The 18,093-nt window shown below is 38.8% G+C and overlaps 1 protein-coding gene across 2 annotated transcripts in view; it reads left to right on the top strand.

The window, feature by feature from the left end:
- The window catches only part of PUS10 (pseudouridine synthase 10), a 1,838,120-nt gene that overhangs the window by 892,429 nt on the left and 927,598 nt on the right, over positions 1-18,093 (top strand). For both annotated transcript variants that reach the window (XM_044055027.1, XM_044055017.1), the window contains one exon: positions 617-678. In XM_044055027.1, coding sequence (XP_043910962.1) covers positions 617-678 — 62 coding nt within the window. The remainder of the gene's footprint in view (positions 1-616; positions 679-18,093) is intronic.

The raw sequence follows: 18,093 nt of genomic DNA, 5'->3' as shown, positions 1-18,093 counted from the left end.
AGATGCTCCTTTTAAATAAAAATAGGTATAAGAACATCGGGACATAATTTTGATTTACATGATTCAGCTATGCAACATGTACTTCTCAAGGGAAACCTAGGGAAATATTTCATATACTGTATGGCAGTTGAAGTGAACGTAATTCATGAACTAGTTGGTAGCAGAAATGTTATTGAAATTCAGGAGTGCACGAGATAGGCAGTTCTTTAGAGGGGTGGAAAAATTAAAAAATAAAATAAACTGTCATAGGATCTTCAGCTTATCTAGTAATAAGGAGAATGTATAGATTAGGTGGGCCAAGCCGACCTTATCTGCATTTGTATTCTCCATTTCTTGTTTTTCTTTCTTTTGGCATATATAGTACTTGTCTGTACCTTACAAAAAAAAAAAATGTTTGCTGTTGTCTGTCCTCTTTGTATTTTATAACCTAGATTTCCCTGTGCTAAGAGCTAGAGTGGGGGAGTAGAAAACTTCCCTGAATTGTCTGTTGACCGGATTCACAGAATCTTGCAATTACACAGTAATCTTACTTTTTTTTCTTTTGTTGCAAAATAAAAAAATGAAACAAAATAACTTCTTATTTGCAAAAGTAATCCCTATCTTTCTTTCTTAATAGAGTCTGTTTACAGTGAGTGTTGTCTTTGCCCATCCAAAAACTGATGGAGACTGCCATTTCTTGTAAGTTTTTCTATTTTACAGAGGCAAAAACTGTACTAAAATATTAATTGCATGCGATTGTCTTTTGTTGCTAATTTTGAAAAATAGAATTTAAGAAGTTCTTTTTTTAAAATATACATTTCTTTGCATGCCAGGTGTAATTGTATTTTAAATTTCACTGCAGAAAGATATGACTCAATTTTACTTGTGTTTGTAATTAAGGAGAGATGAGTAGAAAATAACATATATAGCCAAAAACTGTCAAGTAATGCAAAATAATAATGATAATAACTGCTTCTTTTTGTGATAATTCATTGAAATATACATTTAGTCATATTTCAGCTTATGACTACATGCTAGGAACTGCATTTTCCTTCTCTTTATTTAGCACCAAGGTCATATAATATTCTTTTAAACAAAGTCTTTGTTCTTTATTTGTGTATCTTACTTTCTCTGAGATCATGCAACAGTTGTGACTTCCTAATCACTCTTAAACAGTGGAGGATTGTGACTTCACATTGGGAATGAGCTATGCAAGTGCTAGCATTTAAGGTAATCCTATAAAAAGTTAACAGTATGCATTGTAATATGCAAATTTATGCAGAATTATGTGGGGGAAAAATATGCATGTACTGTAAGTGGAATGCAGATTAAACTGTACGCAATTCCTTTTTAAGCTGTGCTTTTTCTGAAGTGATTAACTGTCAGTGTTCACTAAACATTCAATAAAAAGTAGAGCAGTTCAAAGCATCTGTGATCAGAATAACAAATATTTATCTTGGTTAAGGTCATAGCTGTATTCCTGGTGTACAGTATTGTGCATCTGACTATCATCCTTGTCAACATTAGTGGTAACAAATCCATGTATAATCTATTTCAGGCACACTCTGAAGTTAGAGGGACAGGTAAAGAGAGACTTAGTTATACAGCTGTTAGTTCATAGGTTGCAATCAACCAAAGAGTTGCCATAAACACAAGGGGATTACACCACTGGTTGCAGCGACAAAAGCTTGTGACAGCCATGAAGTTAATTCAGTCAGATTTTATTCAGGAACCAAACTAGGTTGCAAGATGGATGAGCTGACTGAACAGACATTTTCAGCTACAACCTATTACAGCTTAGAAAATTTTAGTGCAACACACATGCATTACTGCAAACAAGATGGACATAAGTGTAGCACGTATGAATTAACTACTAAAATGTTCAAAGTAGTCTGTACCAGTCAGTTAGCTTTCTTTGCCCACAGAAATATATGTAAGAGCCATTAATTAACAGAACTAAGGCCAGCTTCCTTAAACACGGACATTTAGTACGTCTGAGGAATCCAGTGGGGTATGTCCATAGATTAATAACCTTGCAGCTAACCTCCCAGTGAAATTACACTGAATTACAAGAGAGGTCAGCTGACCTCTCTTTCAACAGTAGATGAAGCATTTCTTACTGACTTTGCATGTCAGGGGTCTCGCTGGGAAAGTAGGTAAGCCTTATGCTGACTGCAGCACTGACATAATTTTTGGTTTCATCAGTATTGCAGAGGTTAATCCCTGGGTTCAAATTATTCTTAGTTTTTGGAAAAGCAGGTGTAGATAACCTGTACCCAAAATGTATCAGGGCAGTCAGGAAGCACCTTTATTGCCATTTTCTTAACCTTACTATGAACCTCGCCCTGTCCTCCATTTTCTTCCCTGAACTTAGGAATGCCTCCATGGTGACGCCCCTAGCTAAACACAGGCCATCTTACAAAACTGAATCTTATAGGCTGATCTCATGCCTATAGCTTGTCTTATAAGGTTCTAGAAAAGGCTGAGGCCAACAGGCCTCTCTAATTATATGCTCCTAATACCTTGGATCTGATGTGGACTCCTATATGAGAATAAACAAATTCCTAAAAGAACTGTGTACCACACTCTGTCTACTCCCCATCACCAATGTTATTTATAGGCAGATGAAATAAGAAAAATGATTAACTGGTACATATGTAACTGATTTAACTAAAGCTTTTGAATGGCTCACATTTGAGATTCATAAAAGAACTGCATTTATGTGGTTAGGGCATAATGAGCAAAACTGGTTCATCACCTATATTTTTCTGCATAATAGAGCTTTCATAGTGTGGGTAGGCCAATTTTCATCACACCCAGTTCCTGGACTGTTAACATGGTCTCACTTTTTCTGCCTGACATTAATACTTTTTTAAAACAAAAAACATATTTATTAAGTTATCACTTATGACATAGGCAGTCATACATTTACATTAGTGAAAACCACCCATATTGATATAATTTTAGTTGCAAACATTATACATCACTTATCTATCCAGTCACTTTCATTCATACATTACATAGCTCATTCAACTCCTGGCTTCTTTTAAATCTCATTCCTCCTCTGCATGTATTGTTTCCACTATTCCCATTTTTTTCTATGTAATTTTCTTCTATCCCTTTCTAAAAGGCCTATTTCCAGCTGTTTTATCTATGTTACTATATTCACTACTTCTAGCACAGTTGGTTAAGACAGTGATTTCCATTTTCTAGTAATTGCTTTTTTGACAGCCACAATAATTATACTCGGCAAGGCCTTACTATGTCTAGGCAATACCGATTTTGTACAAGCTAATAAAATAAACAACCAACCAATCGGATGATTCTCAAGCAAGTACAGTCCCGAAAGTAGGCAATCTCCAGTTGTAGCTTCCTTAACTTCACTAGTTTCTGGTCGAATTGTAGTAGCCTCGTTGACAGGTTCTTATCCTCACTGGCCGAGTGCTCCTGTGTGTTTCCAAGATTTGTATCTTCAAAGGAAAATGGTCTCTATATCCAATTATTAAATTCAGGAGTCCCAATAAGCCCAAGTTGAGGTACTGCTTCCTTGTTGTCTGACTCTGTCTCCAGTGACAGGTACGCTAGAACTAATGCTGTTTGAAGTTCTCTCACCAGAACTTCTTGTTGTTCTGTGTTACTCGATTCTGGCATTGCTGGATTAGGGGTGTTCATGTTAGTTGTAAAGTCCCCTATATGGGGAGATCCCCGTGGAACACTAGGGGGGTCTTGGTTGCCCCATATTGGTGCCGATGTTTGACACTACATCCAGTCTCTTAGATAAATCATCCACTTTTTGTGAAAGGCATTCAATAAGTGCCATAAGGTTACCAATACCTTCCGTTTGACTTAGTAACAAAGGTGTGCTCAGAAATGTTTCAGTGGCCATGAAACAAACAACTGGACAAACTAATAAAATAAACGACCAGCCAAGAAACTAATGAGCTACTGAAACAAGCCAAACCATGTCTTGTAGTAGTAAAAGAAGTTTTATTAAGCAAATAAACGTACAATCAACCACTTTTTGTCTCTTCAAATGCTAGGACTTCATCAGATAAAGCAATATGGTAAAACCACATTTAAATAATCTTTATTTCTGAACATGTGGATCGTATAAGACATCCTATTGGTTAAATTATTCAACCCTTATAAACACCCCACCTCCAGCTTGCATTTACCATAATTTTAATATCTCATTTAAAGTATTCCTATTATTTACAAATAACATCATAATAAAAAATATAAAAAGTGTAATATATACCATTATAAAGCCATATGTATTTTTTTCTGATTCTGTCATAGCTCAAAAAAAATTTTCCTTAGTTTTGCTTACCCAATATTTATGATCGACTTTAAAAATTCCCTGTAGACTACTTTTCCAACTGATTACACTCCCAGAAAATATGTTCCCAATTACCTCTTTCTTCCCCATCATATCTCGAACATCTGCTATCTGTCTGAGGAAAAATTATTTTGGAGTTGACTTGAGGTGTATACAAATGCCTACGTAAACTCTTCCAAGCAAAGATCCCAAATCTTCTAGACTTTGTTGCATTTGGGAGGCATACATATATTCCGTCTTTGCAAATTGTTGTCCAGTCTCTCTTCCCAATCCATTCTGAACTCCTCTTACTGATTGTTGTGGTTTTCATGTGCTATTTTATATACTCCACTAATTACTCCCTTTTTAACAGCAGTTTCTGTTCTAGATTCTAATAAAAACTCTCCCAGTGCTGATCTATTGCTTAGAATCCCCGTAATGTTTCTCTTTGGCTATACTTTGATATCAGTCCTTGATAGGGAAGGCAATCTGTTGACTGCAGTCTAAATAAATATTAGGCCTCTTCCCATTCTGTTACCTTTCCCTCTCTAATTATTTGCTCCTAATACCTTGGATCTTTTGCCAGTTTTCTCCAATAAATTCCAGTCCCGTCTTGCTTATTGTCTGTATCCCTAATTGCAGTCATCCCTATCAGCAGAATTTCCTTTGTCCATTTTTGTTTTGGCTCAGTTTTTAGAATACTTTCTGCTACTTTATGAGTATAATATTCTGTATGGTTATTGTTATTGTCCTTAAGGATCTGCATCCAAATTCCCTGTCTCTCCTTTTTTCTTGAGATTCCCCCTTGTTTTGTCATCATCCCTTTCCACTTAGTAATTGCTTTTTCTATGTATATGCTTGTGCTATGTATAGGAGCCTTAACTGTGTAGCTCTGAAGTACCCCATCAAATCAGGTAATCCCAGACTGCCTTGTTCTATTGGGAAGAATCAGCTTATCCCACTTGACTCTTGTCATCTTCCTCTTGCAGAAAAATCCTATAGCTCTTTATTAATTGCTGTCCACTCCTCTCATTAATAAAAATATGTCTGACCTGTGTATAAAACTAAAGGGGCTAAAACATTTTAACTGCTTGTATCTTGCTATCTATATCCATAAAACACAGATTCCATTTTCTAAGTTATTGTATTTTTGTTTGGTCTCTTCCCACATAGCCTTAGCTGCCACACTACAATCCTTTTTAATCCATACTCCTAAGTAGTTCATTTTATCGTCTCCCCACAAATATGGATATTGCTGAACCAATTTTTTTGTGGATACATAATTTACAGCTATTGCCTTTGTTTTAGATTCATTTATTTTGCATTCTGAAAAGACTTGACACTGTCTCAAAATGTTCCACAACACTGAAATGTCCTTTTCTGGTTCTATCAAGTATAAAATAATATCTGCAAATAGAGCCAGCTTATCTTGACTACTATACCAATTATATATCCCTGAATTTCTGAGTCCCTCATTTTCTTTGCCAGTGGTTCCAAATGTAATGCAAGTAACAAAGGGGAAACAGGACCCCCCTGCCTGGTGCCTCCTCTCAAAAAAGAAATTATCAGAGAGGAACCCATCCACTTTAAGTTTCACCTCTGATCCATCATATATCCTCCTAATCAACCTTATAATTATATCAGGGAATGCAAATGCTTCCATCGCCCAGCTCATAAACTCCCAGCTTACTCTGTGAAATGCTTTCTCTGCATCAAGACTCACCAAGAGCAGTGATATTTTATTACATACTGCTTCCCTCTGGATCATCATTGTTCTGTTAATGTTGTTAAATCTTTGCCTCCCCTTCAGAAAATCACATTGTCCACGTCTTTCAATTTTGGAATCATCTTTGTCATTCTTTTACCTATTATAAACATAAACACTTCATATTCATGGTTTAGAATTCAAGTGGGTCTGTATGAAGCTGAATCTGATGGGTCCTTACCCTGTTTAGGTATTACAGCCACCACTGCTTTCTTCCAGGATATTGCTGCTTTTCCTCCTCTTAAAGTAATGTAAAACAAAACCTTCCAGATCTTTATCAGTTTTTCCCTCCTAGCTTCCAAAATTCCACAGGAATACTATCTATTACTGATAAATTTCATGTAGATTAGTTCTACATCATCATTTTAACTCATTTTATCTTGTCCTAACTGTTAGTAATTGAGCCTAATCTACCTGTAACCTTGTCATATTTATTTTTTCATAAACATTTCCATTTGTACCTTTTCTTGATTTCCATATTTCTCTGCTTTATACAGACTATCATAAAATTTCCAAAATATTTCTAGTATCTCTACAGGGTGTCTTTTTAACTTCCTTGTTATACGTTCCCTAAGCTGGGCAACAGCCATTTCTACTTTCTGTTGCCTGAGTTGTTGTGCTAAAAGTTTTTGTGCTGTGGAGTTATCAAAAAACTGTTGCTTAACAGCAGTCTTTCTAAACTCATGCATATTATCAAGGTAATCCCTTATTTTCTGCTTAGTATTCTGCAGTTGCTCCTCTTCTTGCTCTGTAAAATTCCCCCAATTCTGCAATACTTCAACATTTTTTCGGTCCGTCTAACTGATTCTTGTTGCTTCTTAACCATGTGTCTCTTTTTTTTTTTCTATATTTTCAGATGAAATTTCTATCTTTATAATAACTCTTGAATAATTTCTACTGCCCATTCCTTAAATTCATCTCTTTTCAACAGATCGGTGGAAAAGTACCAGTGTCTCATTTTATTTCATTACCCTGTATTTTTATTTATTATTGACACATGATTTGAAATAGTTACTGGATGTGTATCAAAACTGTCGATTAAATACACATGTTCCTGTGAAGTATATGTTCTGTCTCGCCTAGCCCAGTTTTTGTATCTTGGGGAATAATATGTAATTTCACTCCAAACTCTTGTTACTGAATTCACATCTTCCATACCAAATATTTTCATAAATTTCTTTAAAAATCTATCCTCCTTTGTTATATTTTTCCCTACTGTGCCCCCAGATACATCTTCACTGCTGCAAATCAAATTCCATTCCTCAGCTATAAGTAGAATTCCCTGCTGAAAGACGATAATCTCTTCCAGAATTTTCTTAAGCTCCATTATAACAGTTTTAGGTGGAATATAAATACATGCCATTGTAATCCTCCTCCTTTGCCAGTAGCCCGTTAGTACTACAAATCTACCATTATTATGTTTTCTGTCCTCTTTTATCACTACTGGACTTCCTCTTACAATTAATATAAATACTCATATTTTCCTTTGTCCCAGGTTTTCCACCAAATAACCATCCTGAAAACCTTTATCAAATTCACATGCTCACTTCTTTCCAGATGTATCTCCTGATAGTTGATATAGTTCACTTCTCATTCTTTTTTGCATACACCTGTGAGACCATTTACATTTAATGATAACATAGAAACCGTCATTATCTTAAGACGTTATTATTCCCACCTTTTATGTAAAACACCTTTTTTCTGTGTCTAGATGTTCATCGTGTTTCACTGTTGCAGTCATGACTGTAGGGTTCTCCCCTGCCGGCAGGCAGTCCTCGGTCGGCCAGAATCCCAAAGTCTGGGTCTGGCGTCGGCTGCTCAGCCATGCTCCCTGACGTCAGAGGGCCAGGAGTACAAAGCTGACAGCCGACGCCATGTTCTCCAGTCTTTCTTGCCGTGCGGTGATAGCAGTTCGCATTTGCCGGTCGGCTGACTCCTGACAATTTTTTCTAAACGTACTTCAGTCCGAAGATTTTCTTCTCCTACTCAAAGCTAAGTACCCCGTTGGGGAAACTTTTTTTCTTGCTCCAGTCCGATGTCAGAAAAAGTTAATAATTGTATTTCATGTGGGAAGCAAATACCTCATAAGGATTTTCATTCTTACTGTATTCCTTGCTTAGGCCCTGACCACGACGTAGCTAGTTGTCAGTTTTGTGCTAGATTCAATCAACGTACGATTAAACGAAGGTACGATTTTGCATTTCATTACTTTGGTAGGCGTTTTAATTACAAAATGTCGTCGGATTCGGTTCTGGCTACCGAAGTTCAGAAACGACTCAAGGATAAAGACAGGCCTCCGAGGTCCAAATCGGACGATATTGTACAAGCAGAGCCAGCTTCAGGTTCGGCCGTCGTCAGTGAGGCGCTTTTGCAGCCCCTGTCATCGGCCATTTCGGAACCGATGGCCGAAACGGACTCCCACGAGGAGCCAACTAGGCCTTTGAATATTTCTGTTGCAGGACCTTCGGACAATGCTCCTTCGGATGGGTCCGGAGCCGCTGTGCAGGTACCAGCTTCCGAAGGGGTTTTCAGGCCTACTCAGCTTCTAATAAAGGCAAAGGCAAAGACTCCTTCCAAATCAAAGACTACAGCCCAGGCCTCTTCTGATCCGGCACCCAAGTCTCAGAAACAGTTACTTAAGATGGCGGAGGACTTACTATGATTAGGGGTTCACATCCCCCTCCAGATAAAAGGGCAAGGCAGGAAGTGTATTATGACTCCTCTGATCAGGCTTCTGTTTCTTCAGTTTCTTCTTCTGACCAGGAATATTCTTTCCCTCCTTATGAGGATTCTGATGCTGAGGAATCCATTCCTTCAGCTTCTCCCCCTGAGGATTTCTCTTTTGGGGAAACTTTACATGAAATGAGGGAACATTTTCACTGGGAAGGACAGGAGTACTCGGAATCTAAGAAAAGACTTAGGGATTTTCTTCTTCTTCTTCCCCAACATAAACCCCTGGCTATCTCTCCTATTTTGGATATTGTGGATGATGCTTTTTCGGAGGCTAACTTAACTCCGGACTCTTTTCCTCCAGCTCCTGTTAAGTCAGATAGATATTATAGGGTTCCTGATTCCCACCAGTTTTTATACAAGAATCCTACTGCTGATCCTGACACCATTTCTCAGGGTCCTAAAGGGGTTAAGGCCGCTACTGCTAAAAAACCCATTCCCACTGAGAAGGATTCCAGATCTTTAGAAAGATGGGGCAAAAAAGTGTACACTTCTGCTACTTTATCTATTAGGGCTTTAAACTGTCAATTTCATATGCTGAAATACCAGCAATTTCTTCTGTATGTTTTGAAACAAAAGCTAACTTCCATTTCTGCCTGTGCAGATGATAAGGAATTACATGACTTAATGCATGCCACTGAACAAGTTGGGAAGCATGGTTTACACTGTGGATTTGATGCCTTGGAGGCTTCTTGTAGGGCTGCTACCTCTGGTACAGTCATTAGAAGGCATGCTTGGTTAAAGGAACAAAACTTGCCAGATCAAGTAAAAGCTAAGTTATTGGATGCTCCTGTTGAACATAATGTTTTGTTTGGACTTAAGGCTGAAGAGGTGATAAAGAAGATGGAGGACAAGGCAAAATCCATGCAAACGGTTAAAGATTTCTTACAAGTACAGCCACCCATATTTAGTAGGAATTGGCCTACAAAAAATTGGTCCTTTCCCAATTCAGACAGGCCTCAGAAGGGTAGATACAGACGCTCCCGAGGAAGGCCTCAAACGCAAGCCTCTTATAGACCAAGACAGTGGACTGCTTCCACCCCTAGGGGAGGAGAGGAGAGGTCACAAGCTCATAGAAAACAGACTCAATGACTCCCTCTGTTGGGCTGCAGGAACTTCTTGCCTGGAAGCCCCTCTCGGAGGAAAACTTTCTCTTTTTCACCTAAATTGGATTCATATAACCCAAGACAAGTGGGTTCTGGATGTGGTTTCAAGAGGTTACATATTCCATTTTTATACCCTACCAAGTCCAAGCGGATGGCCAGATCTTCCAAACCATCAATGGTTAGAGGCCTTAAACCAGGTGGAGGCTCTCTTGGCTATGAAAGCCATAGAACTGGTTCCACTTTCAGAGATGGGACAAGGTTTTTACTCGAGGCTCTTTCTAGTCCCCAGAAAGCAAAATTCATGGAGACCCATTCTGGATCTGTCAGTCTTGAACACTTTTCTCGAGATACCAAAATTCAAGATGCTTACTCTTCAGCAGCTACTTCCAGTGCTGACCAAAAATGCATGGATGGTAACTTTGGATTTAAAGGAGGCAGAAAATACCTCAGGTTCAAGGCCGGATCGAGGCACTATCAATTCTCTGCGCTGCCCTTTGGATTGTCTACTGTGCCCAGGGTCTTCACCAAATGCCTGGCTCCAGTAGTAGCTTATTGCAGACTCAAGGGAATTCAAATTTACCCTTATCTGGACGATTGTCTAATTCAGGCAGACAGCAAGGATGTCTTACTCCAGAATCTAGAATTTGTTCAGAATCTTCTCAAGTTCCTGGGATTCACTGTAAACAGAAAAAAGTCAAATTTGACACCCTCACAACGGTTAACTTTTCTGGGTGCTCTTCTAAATACAACAACCCAGATGGCATTTCTGACATCCGTAAAACAATTACAGCTGGCTTCAACTTTCAAAACCTTGGCAACTTTAACTCGGTTATCTGCAAGGAAATTCCTGCAGGCTTTGGGTTACATGGCCTCCTGCATCCTTCTTGTACCATATGCAAGACTACATATGAGGAAAATACAGTGGTACCTAAAAAGTGTATGGTCTCAGCATTGCCACAGTTTAGACATACAGATCACTGTCCTGCTTTGTCTTCAAAATTCCTTTGGTGGTCCAAGGCATGTACTCTAAACATAGGAAAACACTTCAGTCTGCCTCCAGCCACTCAGTTACTAACCACGGACGCTTCAGATTATGCATGGGGGTGCCTATTTTCAGGGCAACTGTCTGCGGGGTCTTTGGACAAAGGATCAGAAACTCCTGCATATCAATTTAAAGGAAATGTTAGCCGTTCAGAATGCTCTATTGGCTTTCAGGAATCTTCTACAACCAGGACAGCTACTGATACGGACAGACACAACACCACAGTTATGTGGTACATAAACAAGAAAGGGGGATCTCATTCCTATCCCCTTTGCAGACTAGCCATGAATCTATGGAACACAGCTCTAGCTTGCAAACTGGACCTTCAAGCTCAGTTTCTACCAGGGAAGCAAAACTTCCTGGCAGACAGTCTGAGCAGAAACCTGTCTGATCTACACGAATGGATGCTGGACACCGAAATATTCAAGATGATTACAGCAGTCTGGGGATGTCCTCACATAGACCTCTTTGCATCCCACCTCAATCATCAACTACAGATTTTTTGCACCAGGACATTCCACGAACTAGCTTGGAAAGTGGATGCACTATCATTCAGTTGGAGAAACCTCTCAGGGTATGCCTTCCCGCCTCTACCTCTTCTTCCACAGGTGTTATTAAAGATCAAACAGGACAAGCCCAAGATGATAATTTTGCTGGCCCCAAATTGGCCTCGACAGTTTTGGTACCCAACACTGAAAAACCTTTGTCTGGAGCCCCCTTGGGTATTACCACAGACTCCGAACCTTCTGTCCCAGCACCAGGGTCTGTTTCTGCACTCCCATGTCAAAACTCTCAGCCTGGAGGCCTGGTTAATCCAGGGTCTTTGATTCATTCTTTTCTACCCAAGCAGGTTATGGATGTCATCTTAGAAGCCAGACGTCCTAGCACTAGAAAATCTTATGCAGGAAAATGGAAAAGATTTTGCTCCTGGATGCAGGCTCAGGATTCAGATCCTCTTATTCCTAACATTCCTCTGATTTTACTTTACCTGACAGACCTCTTACATAAGGGTCTCTCTTTCTCTTCCATAAAGATCCATGTTTCTGCTATTTCTGCTCATTATAATACAGACCCTCCTATCTTTTCTCATCAGCTCATGAGACAGTTTCTCAGAGGAGCTAAGAACTTAAGGCCTCCTAGATCTCCTCCCATTCCTGCTTGGGATCTCAACTATGTTTTGGAAAAACTCACCTTACCTCCTTTTGAGCCTGCTGCCACTTCTGACATCAAGTTTTTATCCTGGAAGACAGCCATCCTGTTAGCTCTGACCTCTGCCAGGAGAGTTTCGGAGTTGCAAGCTCTCATGGCTGTAGAACCTTATATTACTTTTCATCAAGACAGGGTGTCTTTAAGGACTAATCCTACTTTCATGCCTAAGGTGGTTTCCAAAGTGGCTTTAAATCAAACTATTCACTTGCCAACTTTTTTCCCCAGTCCTCAAAATAAGGGGGAAAGGATCTTGCATTCCTTGGATGTACACAGACAACTACGTTTTTACCTGGACAGAACCAAGGGCATCAGGAAATCAGAGCAATTGTTTGTTTCTTATGCTTCAAGTTCCCAAGGTAAAGCCATTTCAAATAGACCATTTCTAAATGGATTGCTCATGGAATCAGTTTTTGCTATTCACACCATGGAAAGCAAATCCCAGGGAGTATAAGGACTCACTCTACCAGAGCTGCTGCCACTTCAGCTGCCTTCCTCAGGGGAGTTCCTACCAAAGACATTTTGGAAGCTGCAACTTGGAGTTCAGTGCATACTTTTTCCAAGCACTACAATCTACCTCTCTACTCTAAGTCTAGGGCAGGCTTTGCTTCTGCTGTCTTGCAGGGCCTTTTAGCCGCCCCCTCTACTTTATGACCAACTCCCTTTTATTCTGCTTTAGGATTCAACCCTACAGTCATGACTGCAACAGTGAAACACAATGAACATAGTACAGTTGTGCACACCTACCATAAATGTAGATGTTCGAGTGTCTTCACTGTTGCAGTCTGGGTTACCCTCCCTCCTGTCCCCTCTTATTTTTTCTTCTGTGTAGTTCCCTTCTTCACCCTTCTTTTGAGGTGTATTTGCAAAGGGTATGGGATCTTACTCATTTTGGAACACCTGACATCTGGGGCAAGAAAAACTGGAGAACATGGCATCGGCTGTCAGCTTTGTACTCCTGGCGCTCTGACGTCAGGGAGCATGGCTGAGCAGCCGACACTGGACCCAGACTTTGGGATTCTGGCCGACCTAGGACTGCCTGCCGGCAGGGGAGAACCCTACAGTCATGACTGCAACAGTGAAGACACTCGAACATCTACATTTATGGTAGGTGTACACAACTGTACTTCCCAGCTTTTTTTTTACATGCATATAGTAATGTTTGGCAGGTTTATATTTTATGCAGTTGTTTTTTGTCATATACATTTGAACCTATGTCGTATCTTACAAAACTTTGTTTTTTCAAAGCCATCAAATAAAAAGACTCACCCAAAACACCCCTAAAACCTATTAAATTAATATTAATACACAAAACTACAGGACATAAGTAATATGTCCTATGCAGACCACCTCAAGGCCTCATCCCTGTATTCTGTCTCCTACAGGCTTTTGAGGGGAGATCTATGCCTGCCATACAGGGCATTGTCAGACCCCACTCTGATGGACCTTCTTGCATATCCACGAAACAAACATTACCAGAATTACTCAATCTAAAGACTTAAACCTTGTCTGTGATATAAATAGGACCTGCTGGAGAGATGGGTATGTATCCCAGAGATTACCCCGTCTATGGAACAGGCTCCCCATCCACGTGAAGCAGAGTTCCTCCCTAATAGAATTCAAGTGCAACTTGGACAATTGGATGGGAAACTGGAAATTCATCCCTGGTTTGGCACCTATGTTTCTAATGCAAACAGGTAACCTGTGAATGGTTCATCTCCCAGGCCCATGCTTACACTTATCAAGGGTGTCAGAACTCATCAGAGATTTGGGATGCATGGCTAGGGTTAAAAACGCCCTTGTGGTCGTTAGCCTAGTAAACACCTATGAGCGTATGTGCATGTACAAATACTGTAGTTTTACCCTCCTAATAGCAGCTGCCCCAGACTGACAGTCACACTCATAGACTTGGTTTACCCTAAAAGAAAGGTTATCCATGCTAAGACACATGGTACAACTGTGCTGCTTCTATGTGCTGTCTGGTTTTTGTCTGATCTTTATTACTGTCCCAGATTGGGAAACACTTGACTGCTTTCAGAAAAATTATCTCCTAGCGGTTGAAAAAAAGAAGTATTCTGTTTTTATTGATCTTTGTCAGTCTGTCTCCATGGAGATATGAGAACCAGATATACAGTTGCTTTTACAAGCATTCATTTATTTTCTAGAGGAAAACTTTTTAAGTTATTCAACATTCTTTTTTGTTTATTTGCTTTCTGTTAAAACTTGTTACTAGATAAAGCCAAGGGCCTTAATCCAGTTATTCCTCTATGCACGTTTGAGTAAAAGCACATAATTCTTTCTTGTATCATGCTCTTCTGACCAGACTTTTCTTCCTTTTTACATTTTACATCTGTTAAAACTGAACAAGGAGAAAGAAAGAAGGAAAAAAAAACAGGAGCACCTGTTTACTTCAGTATCCCATTACACTCGAAAATAACTGAGAAAGTTTTACATTATAGTATGCAGATTATATCATGCATTATAAAAATTATTTTACGTACAGTTAACTCTTTCCTTCCTCTTCCCATCTCCTAAATGTCCTTCCAAACGTTAATGACATGAAGTAGGGCATATGCTTTAAAGTCCCCTACAAGTTTAACAAAGTCAAAAAAGCCCCAATATTTCCAGGTTTTCTTGTTCAGTCATGTTTCCCAAATATAAGTAATGCATTTGTTTGTCAATTTCTGAGTTGCTGGTTTTATTCCTGTTGATCTTCATCTCCCAAATCTAGTCTCTGCTTCGTTTTCAGCATAGTCCAAGTTCTTCTAGTTAACTCTTGTACGTTTTTCTGTCTCTCAAGCATTTTCCATTGAAACATTGGAATAGGTTTCACTGGTACTGTCTCCCTATGGGCGTTATTACCAGAAGAACTAGAAACAGAATCTCCTTCTGTTTCATAGCTCACATTTTGTTGTACAAGCTTTTGTATTTCCTTCTTAGCATGTTTTGCTTCCAGAAATGTTGTCGCTTCATAAAAGAATATCATGAAAATATTCGGTTACAGCAGCTTGACTCTCATCCCTGCTTCTTGCCATTCTCTGATTAGTGGAATAAATTTACTCCCCTTCTGTCTAGTGTACAGTGAGTAGTCATTTTCCACAGACACTCTACCATCTCCCACTTTTAATACTTTGTCCTTCTGCTGGTAGGATTGTATGTTTACTGTTAAAGGTATAGGTTGTTTTCTCATGGCCAGGTTTGGAGCATGCACGCAATGTGCCCTTTCATTTAACAGCTCCTGCTGTGAAATACCAGTCTAGTTGCTTATTTATGATTTCATAAAATTAATACAGTCTGTTCTTTCCAGCTTCTCTGATGCAGCAAAAATCTCAGGTTTTCCCTCTGTGCTCTGTCATCTAATTCTACTATTTTTTAAATATTTCTTTTTGAGCAGTCTTATATTCAGCTAACCTTTACTTCATTTCATCCTCTGAGTTTTGTAGTTTTTTTCACCTCATCTTAATATCTCTAAGCTGCAGCAAGACCAAGCCTGCTAATGATGGAAGATGGGAAGGGTCTTGTAATGCAAGAGGGATCCTACTCAAACATCTGTTATGATGAGTTTCTCACATAACTCTACTGTGTTCTTCGTTTGGATCACTGCTGCAGTAGAATTATTATTGCATGGAAGTCTGCCAAAGCTATATCAGGCATAGGGAAAGAAGACAGCAAGGTTTATACCTAAAATACTAACAATGTACTAGTCATTGTCCAACTCGGTGAAAACACATTGCTAGATCCCAGTCTTTGACTAGTATGTTAAATGAAAAACAAATGTGTAAAACACGTATTGACATGTACACATATACTCAACTCTCATACAGCTAATAGAACCCAAAACATTCAAACACACACTGGAAATACGTCTAACATGGCAGTAAGCTTCCCCAAGCCTTAACATTTATGCAACGAAATATGCAATAGCATTTGTCTTGGTGTAAGTGCCACTTAGGGCAGAAAGTCATAAAACCAACTGTCTTGCACACTGACCAACTTTCACACCTTCAAACAGTCTGCAACAAAGACATTCCACATATGCTTTTACCACAGCATTTTTCTAATCATTCACTGTGACTCACAAAACCCCAAACCAACACATTTAAACAAAAGTTATGTTCTTGCCATAACCCTAGTTCTGTGTTGCCTTCTTCGTCCTTTTCAACAGATAGGTATAATGGATCCGTACGTATCCTAGCTCGGCAATTAAACATTTGGTTCCAAGACTGAATCTCCTCCCATTTCCTATAATGCACTGCCACCTTTACAGCCCTCAGATTTGCCATGTAGTACATGACTAACAATCCTGAAATATGAAAAACTATGACTAAACAGAATGCTGGTGCCACAAAGAGCAAACTAGAAAGAGTGCAACCAAACAAGCCTTCAGGAAGATGCGGTGCAGTCAAGTAGGAGCCAAAAAACAGTGACAGTTTGGATGGCGGCTAGATGGAAAAGATGCTGAGATGGACAGAAGAGGACGATATGGATCTAACATGGTAAGCACATAACTTTTGCATCCGATGTTGTTTTAACATCCACCAGAGAGAACAGGACAACCACCTTGGGACTTCATCAGAACAATGTTAAACACAGATACACAGTTCTATTTATACTCCACCCCAATTAAACAATTACTCAAAACAATTACATTTACTCGAAACAGTAATCATTTCATTTATTCCAGGGTAATGGGAAGCATGAGAATGTTGCATGTAATAGAGCCATGGGTAATTTCAAGTGTAATGGTTGTATTTACTGTCCCTCCATTTTGGAAACAGGGAAAGATTTCAAGTTAAATGGAAGAACAATATGCATAAATGGACATTTTAACTGTAATTCCACCAGTGTGACATATACGGCCAAATGTCAGGACTGCCCCGTATTTTACATTGGGAAAACTTGTAGGAAATTCAAAGTCAGGATAGGTGAACATTTAGGAGTCATAAGGAACAGTAGAATCACCAGTCCACTGTTTAGACATACACATACATATGCAGGACATAGGTTCAACATTTGCAAAAAGATGTGCAAGAAAGAATATTAGATGTGCATCTAGATATCATGGAATTAAAATGGCAACTGTTTTTAAATGCTTCCCATTATCCTGGAATGAATGAAATGATTATTGTTTTGAGTATTTTAAAGTTGCTTAATATATTGGGGTAAATGAGGTATAAATCAATTAATGTTGGTAACCCAACATTATTATATATATATGTATATATGTATATATATATATATATATATATATATATATATATATATATATATATATATATATATATATATATCTTTCATGAAAATAATGAAGTTTCTATGTTCATGTTTTTAATCATAACTTGTGAATGTTTTTGTCTGTTTTAAATGCATTTTTTTGATGTTTTTAACAATCAGTGATGTAATGTAATTGTTTAATTGGGGTGGAGTATAAATAGAGCTGGGTGACTGTGTTTAACATTGTTCTGATGAAGTCCCTGTAGTGGGGAAGAAAGCGCTCAACATTATTTGTAATAAATCGTGGTTTCCAAGGTGGTTGTCCTGTTCTCTCTGGTTTTTGGATTACTTGGTTCATTCTCTATTTTTGTGTTTTAACATCAGCCTCAAAAGATTAGACTGATTCCCCAGCTAAGATTACTTCAGGAGGCACTATTGAAAGATATTCGGTTAATGGTGGAAACAAAAGATGCTTTGGACCTGAACTGCAGGTCGAGCTTATAATAATAGACAAATGTGTGAACTGTAAACCATCTAGCCACTACACAAATATCAATAAGAATGCCACTAAAGAAGGCTGTAGAAGCAGCGACTGCTCCTGTCGAATGTGCTTTTGGCTTAGAAGGCAGTGACAATCACTTGGCTTTGTAAATGAAAGTAATGCAGTCAGATAGCCACTTGAACAAAGTAAACTTATATCCACTGGAACCCAACTTTGTCTTAGAAAAGACAT

The sequence above is a fragment of the Protopterus annectens genome, chromosome 1.part2, assembly GCF_019279795.1.
Source record: "Protopterus annectens isolate FY-2018-M chromosome 1.part2, PAN1.0, whole genome shotgun sequence".
Lineage (NCBI taxonomy): Eukaryota > Metazoa > Chordata > Ceratodontiformes > Protopteridae > Protopterus > Protopterus annectens.
The sequence above is the reverse complement of the archived record's forward strand: the minus strand, read 5'-3'. Positions and strand labels throughout refer to the sequence as shown.